The sequence below is a fragment of the Procambarus clarkii genome, chromosome 5, assembly GCF_040958095.1.
Source record: "Procambarus clarkii isolate CNS0578487 chromosome 5, FALCON_Pclarkii_2.0, whole genome shotgun sequence".
NCBI classification, from domain to species: domain Eukaryota; kingdom Metazoa; phylum Arthropoda; class Malacostraca; order Decapoda; family Cambaridae; genus Procambarus; species Procambarus clarkii.
This window is the reverse complement of record NC_091154.1, coordinates 23,923,163-23,931,962: the sequence shown is the minus strand read 5'-3', so window position 1 is coordinate 23,931,962 and position 8,800 is coordinate 23,923,163. Positions and strand designations below refer to the sequence as shown.

At 47.4% G+C, this 8,800-nt stretch overlaps 1 protein-coding gene across 1 annotated transcript in view; it reads right to left on the bottom strand.

Moving 5' to 3' along the window:
- Positions 1-436: 436 nt before the first annotated feature.
- LOC123747480 (nephrin) overlaps positions 437-8,800 on the bottom strand; it is a gene marked incomplete in the record, with an annotated part of 541,340 nt that continues 532,976 nt past the window's right edge. Inside the window, 2 exon segments of the mRNA XM_069339956.1 lie at positions 437-2,148; positions 2,855-2,919. Of these exon segments, the coding sequence (XP_069196057.1) occupies positions 2,125-2,148; positions 2,855-2,919 (89 nt within the window).

The window sequence follows — 8,800 nt, the reverse complement described above, 5'->3', positions numbered from 1 at the left end:
TTAGTCATTAAACATTTCATTAATTATTTTTTAATTTAATTTAATGACTAAATAGTTGTATTTAATAATAAAGTAGTTTTAATAACTAGTTAATTTAATTCAAAAATAAATAATTTAATTTAGAAATAAATAGTTTAATTTAAAATAATTAATTTAATATAAATATAAATAAATTATTTTAAATTTATTGTTTTAAATATTAATTAAATATTGTAAATTAATAACTAAATCATGAAATTTAACCATTATAATTTATTGTAATTAATAAGTAATTTTATGTAACAAGGAATTAATTTATTTATTTAATAATTAATTTGATTAAAATAATATAATTTCCAAATATTTGTATTTAATATTTAAAAAAATTAACTTAATTAAATATCTGAATTTAATAATTAATGAAATTGTTTAAATTTAAATAATTATTTTTAATTATTAGACTTTTTATATCTGGTTTCTTAATTTTAGGAGAACGTACACCGGGCAGCCTATGGCCCTCAGCCGGTGGTCCTGGGCCCTGGGCCATATTTGGTGGGGTCCTTGACCAAGTGTGCTGGCCCCTGGGCCCCTGTTTAGTGGGTCCTGAATAATGTTTGACCTTGGATCATGTTTGGTGGCCCTACACCATACGTGGTGGCCCTGGACAATGTTTGGTGGCCCTGGACACTGGTTGGTGGCCCTGGACACTGCTTGGTGGCCCTGGACACTGGTTGGTGGCCCTGGACCATGTTTGGTGGCCCTGGACACTGGTTGGTGGCCCTGGACCATGTTTGGCGACCCTGGATCATGGTTGGTGGCCCTGGACCATGTTTGGTGGCCCTACACCATACTTGGTGGCCCTGGATCATGTTTGGTGGCCCTGGATCATGTTTGGTGGCCCTGGATCATGTTTGGTGGCCCCTGGTCAATGTTTGATGGCTCTGGACCATGTTTGGTGGCCCTGGACCATGTTTGGTGTCCCTGGACCATGTTTGGTGGCCCTGGACCAGGTTTGGTGGCCCTGGACCATGTTTGGTGGCCCCTGGTCAATGTTTGGTGGATCTATACCATACTTGGTGGCCCTGGATCATGTTTGGTGGCCCTGGATCATGTTTGGTGGCCCCTGGTCAATGTTTGATGGCTCTGGACCATGTTTGGTGGCCCTGGACCATGTTTGGTGTCCCTGGACCATGTTTGGTGGCCCTGGACCAGGTTTGGTGGCCCTGGACCATGTTTGGTGGCCCCTGGTCAATGTTTGGTGGATCTATACCATACTTGGTGGCCCTGGACCATGTTTGGTGGCCCTGGACCATGTTCGGTGGCCCCTGGTCAATGTTTGGTGGCCCTGGACCATGTTTGGTGGCCCTGGACCATGTTTGGTGTCCCTGGACCATGTTTGGTGGCCCTGGACCATGTTTGGTGGCCCTGGACCATGTTTGGTGGCCCCTGGTCAATGTTTGGTGGATCTATACCATACTTGGTGGCCCTGGACCATGTTTGGTGGCCCTGGACCATGTTCGGTGGCCCCTGGTCAATGTTTGGTGGCCCTGGACCATGTTTAGTGGGTTTGGTGGTGATGTGGGTGTATTGTGCAGTTGGATCACTGAGTGGGTGCGGATCATCATGAGTAGGCGAGGGTCATCATGAGTGGGTGCGGGTCATCATGAGTGGGCGCGGGTCATCATGAGTGGGCGCGGGTCATCATGAGTGGGCGCGGGTCATCATGAGTGGGTGCGGGTCATCATGAGTGGCGCGGGTCATCATGAGTGGGCGAGGGTCATCATGAGTGGGAGCGGGTCATCATGAGTGGGCGCGGGTCATCATGAGTGGGTGCGGGTCATCATGAGTGGGCGCGGGTCATCATGAGTGGGCGCAGGTCATCATGAGAGGGCGTGGGTCATCATGAGTGGGCGCGGGTCATCATGAGTGGGCGCGGGTCATCATGAGTGGGCGCGGGTCATCATGAGAGGGCGTGGGTCATCATGAGTGGGCGCGGGTCATCATGAGTGGGCGTGGCTCATCATGAGTGGGCGTGGCTCATCATGAGTGGGCGAGGGTCATCATGAGTGGGCGCGGGTCATCATGAGTGGGCGCGGGTCATCATGAGTGGGCGTGCGTGCGCTAAAGGTCGTCATTGGTAGTTCTTCACAATGCCTGATCTGCAATTTGCTGAAAAAAAACATACAAGCTTAAATTTCTGGTTTACTGTAAGCTGGCATCACAACAACAAGCTTTATCACTTCTGGTGTGAACTGAATTCCCAGTAATAGGCTTTACCACATGCGGTCTAAGCTGACTTCTCAACAACAAGACCAATAAGTCTCGATGTTGTGTAGTCAATTGAGGTAAGCTGTTAACTCAGCTTACCTCAGTAGTGTAAAGTAGGCCAATGTCGAAGCATCGCAAGAACCCAAAAATGCTTGGTCACTGGCCTATTTTACACTACCTCCTGTGCCGGAAGATGTAGACTTTGTTAAAAGCCTTACCTCCTGTTAAACAAAATCACACCAAATTTTATCTTATTGACTGAAATGTTTCAGAATTTATAATTATCAATTACTTCTGCAAACTATGTATCTATTACAGAATATTTTTTCATGATGGTTGCTCTATTCGTCAATTTTAGATCACAAAAGTATTAAATAATAGAGTTAGGGATTAATTTACTGTGAATGGAGAGAAAGAAAGAGAGAGAGAGAGAGAGAGAGAGAGAGAGAGAGAGAGAGAGAGAGAGAGAGAGAGAGAGAGAGAGAGAGAGAGAGAGAGAGAGAGACAGAGAGAGACAGAGAGAGACAGAGAGAGAGTCAGTCAGAGAGAGAGTCAGTCAGAGCGAGAGAGAGAGAGGGGGGGGGGGGGGAGTCAGAGTGATTCTTACCGTCAGTGGTTCTCTGTGAGACTCCAGACTAATGGTCTGAACCTCCAGGTGAGAGTCTTCTTCATCTGAATGAAAAAAAAAGAATAAATAATAATCTATTCAAATAACTTTACATTATTTAACAAATTAAACACAATTAAAAACATTAATGACAATTATTAATTATTCTCTTAATCATAATTAAACACCAGTGAAAGTCATTATGCACTATAAACATAATAATACAGAAGTAAAAGTATTTATACACTATAAAACATATATATTAATCAGAAATATTATAAAATTTTACTCTATAAAACTTAATTGTAAACCAGTAATAGCAATTATACACAATAAAACATAATTATTAACTTTTTAAAGATTTAACTACAAAAATAGGTATAAGTATTCACCATTTACTAAAACAATTATTTATAGTAAATAAATATACACTATTATAAGTATTTTTAATTCCTAACAAAATATTTGTACAGTAACAAAAATAATTATTCCCTAACTAATTCAAACTTTTAAATTATTAAATTATAGTACTATTAAATGCTTTATATTTTAAACTATTATACTTTTAAATTATAAACTAAAATAATTATACACAAATGAAAATAGTTATATATTATTCGTATTTATTAAACACAAAAATTATTATATGTCATTGAAAATAAATACACAAACACAAAATTACTGAATGTAAAAAATAATTACACATAATATATTTATGCAACATTAAAAAATAATTTGCACCATTAAAAGTAATTATTCAATGTTTAAAATAATTATGCAATGTTTAATATAATTAATCACCATTAAACATAATAATTCACTAAGTAATTTACAATAAAATATACTATACAATATATAATTAATCAGAACGGCGTTCAGGAACCTGTGTAAGGAATCATTCAGAATCTTGTACACCACATATGTAAGACCAATCCTGGAGTATGCCGCCCCAGCATGGAGCCCGTACCTTGTCAAGCACAAGACGAAGCTGGAAAAAGTTCAGAGGTATGCCACTAGACTAGTCCCAGAACTGAGAGGCATGAGTTACGAGGAAAGGCGGCGGGAAATGCACCTTACTACACTGGAAGAAAGAAGAGTAAGGGGAGACATGATCACAACCTACAAAATCCTCAGGAGAATCGACCGGGTAAACAAGGATAAACTATTCAACACTGGTGGGACGCGAACCAGGGGACACAGGTGGAAACTGAGTACCCACATGAGCCACAGGGACGTTAGAAGGAACTTTTCAGTGTCAGAGTAGTTAACGGATGGAATGCATTAGGCAGTGATGTGGTGGAGGCTGACCCCATACACAGCTTCGAATGTAGATATGACAGAGCCCAGTAGGCTCAGGAACCTGTACACGAGTTGATTGACAGTTGAGAGGCAGGACCAAAGAACCAAAGCTCAACCCCAGCAAGCACAAATAGGTGATTACACACACACACACACACACATCAACATATTCTTAATTAGCCCTCGTGTAAACAGCCCAAGAAAAGCCTTTATGGCTATTTACCCAAAAGCTGGGCACTCCAACTTAGGACCCCCCCCTCCCCCACCCTCCAAACAGCAGCCAAAAACGCAGACTATCAACATTCCTGCCACACACCTGCCCGCCCCGAGGCCTTTGTTGTCATAGCGTCCTGCCAGAGCAGAAATATTTAACCCACTCTCAGAGTTCGTCGTGTTTACCCTCTCCCTAGACACACTCACGCACTCCAGTGCAAGCAATCTTTGAAGTGCATGTGTGTTTACCTCCCTCAGGCACTTAGCAAAAATTTACCTGATATATATATATATATATATATATATATATATATATATATATATATATATATATATATATATATATATATATATATATATATATATATATATATATATATATATATATATATATATATACATATACATATATATCTTCCTTCATTCACCTCGGTAGCCAGCGTATAGTCGGGTCACAGTTGGAAGGATCCGGGTTCAGTTCCGGCGTCGGGTCAAAAACGGTTAGGCAACATTTTCTTTCTCCTGAAACTTTTGTTCACCTAACTACGTATAGCTATGCCTGGGATTTAGACAACTGTTGTGGGGTTGCATCCCGTCGACGTTTAGTAGTTGGTGTATGGGGAATTTTATAGGCCGAACAGATTTCATACACAATACTATTGTAGGCCAAAAACTCTATAATTCAAATTTACATGCTAAAATAATTCTCACTAGGCCTATTTGACTTGTTTCACTTACTAGGCTTGGGCTGATTTGACATTCCAGTTACGAAGATTAGATTTATTCAAAATATCCTAGTAGTTACTCATATTAGGCTTATTCAAAATGTCCCAGAAACTCAGAATAGGCCTATTTGATATATTATAGTTACTAAAAAATAGGCCTAATTTTACATATCGGAGGTACTCAGATTAAGCCTATTTGACATTCTCAAATTAGGCCTTTAACTATATTTACAAATATAGTTCTGACTCCTTGTTATGCTGCGGGTTCTCTACTGTTGTAGGAAGTTCCTCCTTCTCTCTCTATCGTGCCTTACGTGATTGTTCTCTCGTAGAACAATCCAACAATCTCTGAACAATTCTTGGGTTGTTTCCTGAACAACAAACCAGTGCATTTATCGTAAAACGCAATCTACCTCCCACTCCTGTAATTTCCATGGTGGCTCCATTGTAGAACTCTATTTGCTAACGTTTCTGTCGCAATTATTTGGCCTCTATGGAGGATCTCAATCTACGTCTCCAGCGTCGAGTCTTGGGGCTCTATCGAGGATCTCAATCTACGTCTCCAGCGTCGAGTCCCGGGGCTCTATCGAGGATCTCAATCTACGTCTCCAGCGTCGAGTCCCGGGGCTCTATCGAGGATCTCAATCTACGTCTCTAACGTAGAGCCTTAGAGCTCTATCTTGGAACTCAATCAGCTTCGCCAGGGTCGTCTTGCCCAACCCCAAACTTCCTGTGACTAAGTTAGTTACTCCTGTTAGAGGAGTTGGCGGTGTGGGGCTGACTGTGACGGTGTGGGCTGAGAGTGACGGTGTGGGGCGAGTGTGACGGTGTGGGCTGAGTGTGACGGTGTGGGCTGAGTGTGACGGTGTGGGCTGAGTGTGACGGTGTGGAGCTGAGTGTGACGGTGTGGGGCTGAGTGTGACGGTGTGGGCTGAGTGTGACGGTGTGGGGCTGACTGTGACGGTGTGGGGCTGACTGTGACGGTGTGGGGCTGACTGTGACGGTGTGGGGCTGACTGTGACGGTGTGGGGCTGACTGTGACGGTGTGGGGCTGACTGTGACGGTGTGGGGCTGACTGTGACGGTGTGGGGCTGACTGTGACGGTGTGGGGCTGAGTGTGACGGTGTGGGGCTGACTGTGACGGTGTGGGGCTGACTGTGACGGTGTGGGGCGAGTGTGACGGTGTGGGCTGAGTGTGACGGTGTGGGCTGAGTGTGACGGTGTGGGGCTGAGTGTGACGGTGTGGGCTGAGTGTGACGGTGTGGGGCTGACTGTGACGGTGTGGGGCTGACTGTGACGGTGTGGGGCTGACTGTGACGGTGTGGGGCTGACTGTGACGGTGTGGGCTGAGTGTGACGGTGTGGGGCTGAGTGTGACGGTGTGGGGCGAGTGTGACGGTGTGGGCTGAGTGTGACGGTGTGGGGCTGACTGTGACGGTGTGGGGCTGACTGTGACGGTGTGGGGCTGACTGTGACGGTGTGGGCTGAGTGTGACGGTGTGGGGCTGAGTGTGACGGTGTGGGGCGAGTGTGACGGTGTGGGCTGAGTGTGACGGTGTGGGGCTGAGTGTGACGGTGTGGAGCTGAGTGTGACGGTGTGGGGCTGAGTGTGACGGTGTGGGGCTGAGAGTGACGGTGTGGGGCTGAGTGTGACGGTGTGGGGCTGAGTGTGACGGTGTGAGGCTGAGTGTGACAGTGTGGGGCTGAGTGTGACGGTTTAGGGCTGAGTGTGACGGTGTGGAGCTGAGTGTGACGGTGTGGGGCTGAGAGTGACGGTGTGGAGCTGAGTGTGACGGTGTGGGGCTGAGTGTGTCAGTGTGGGGCTGACTGTGACGGTGTGGGGCTGACTGTGACGGTGTGGGGCTGACTGTGACGGTGTGGGCTGAGTGTGACGGTGTGGGGCTGAGTGTGACGGTGTGGGGCGAGTGTGACGGTGTGGGCTGAGTGTGACGGTGTGGGGCTGACTGTGACGGTGTGGGGCTGACTGTGACGGTGTGGGGCTGACTGTGACGGTGTGGGCTGAGTGTGACGGTGTGGGGCTGAGTGTGACGGTGTGGGGCGAGTGTGACGGTGTGGGCTGAGTGTGACGGTGTGGGGCTGAGTGTGACGGTGTGGAGCTGAGTGTGACGGTGTGGGGCTGAGTGTGACGGTGTGGGGCTGAGAGTGACGCTGTGGGGCTGAGTGTGACGGTGTGGGGCTGAGTGTGACGGTGTGAGGCTGAGTGTGACAGTGTGGGGCTGAGTGTGACGGTTTAGGGCTGAGTGTGACGGTGTGGAGCTGAGTGTGACGGTGTGGGGCTGAGAGTGACGGTGTGGAGCTGAGTGTGACGGTGTGGGGCTGAGTGTGTCAGTGTGGGGCTGAGTGTGACGGTTTAGGGCTGAGTGTGACGGTGTGGAGCTGAGTGTGACGGTGTGGGGCTGAGAGTGACGGTGTGGAGCTGAGTGTGACGGTGTGGGGCTGAGTGTGACAGTGTGGAGCTGAGTGTGACGGTGTGGGGCTGAGTGCGACGGTGTGGGGCTGAGAGTGACGGTGTGGGGCTGAGTGTGACGGTGTGGGGCTGAGTGTGACGGTGTGGGGCTGAGAGTGACGGTGTGGGGCTGAGTGTGACGGTGTGGGGCTGAGAGTGACGGTGTGGGGCTGAGTGTGACGGTGTGGAGCTGAGTGTGACGGTGTGGGGCTGAGAGTGACGGTGTGGGGCTGAGTGTGACGGTGTGGGGCTGAGTGTGACGGTGTGGGGCTGAGAGTGACGGTGTGGGGCTGAGTGTGACGGTGTGGGGCTGAGAGTGACGGTGTGGGGGTGAGTGTGACGGTGTGGGGGCTGAGTGTGACGGTGTGGGGCTGAGTGTGACGGTGTGGGGCTGACTGTGACGGTGTGGGGCTGAGTGTGACAGTGTGGGGCTGAGTGTGACGGTGTGGGCTGAGTGTGACGGTGTGGGGCTGAGTGTGACGGTGTGGGGCTGAGTGTGACGGTGTGGGGCTGAGTGTGACGGTGTGGAGCTGAGTGTGACGGTGTAGGGCTGAGAGTGACGGTGTGGAGCTGAGTGTGACGGTGTGGGGCTGAGAGTGACGGTGTGGGGCTGAGTGTGACGGTGTGGGGCTGAGAGTGACGGTGTGGGGCTGAGTGTGACGGTGTAGGGCTGAGAGTGACGGTGTGGGGCTGAGAGTGACGGTGTGGGGCTGAGAGTGACGGTGTGGAGCTGAGTGTGACGGTGTGGGGCTGAGAGTGACGGTGTGGGGCTGAGAGTGACGGTGTGGGGCTGAGTGTGACGGTGTGGGGCTGAGAGTGACGGTGTGGGGCTGAGTGTGACGGTGTGGGGCTGAGTCGGTGGTCGATAATTTATTCCATAAATTAGCATCCCCTTTTTTCCAAACCAGTATTTACCCAGGCCTTTTCTCAATCCTAAAACACAAACCAGTATTTACCCAGGTATTTTCTCAATCATAAAGGTAAGCTACGACAAAGTACTGAGTTCCTCGGTAAGCTGAAAGAACTGATTGTATATTGGTAGGAGTTTCAGGCAATGAGCATTAAGCTGTGATCTCCAGACCCTTTGTGACACTCTAAACACTAAGCTGTGTCGTCTTACAGTCCCGGTCACGCAATACGTGTCAAAAAGCGACTTAACACAGAAAATGGGTACCACAATTTGTGTCAAAAAGCGACTTAACACAGAAAATGGGTACCACAATTTGTGTCAAAAAACGACTTAA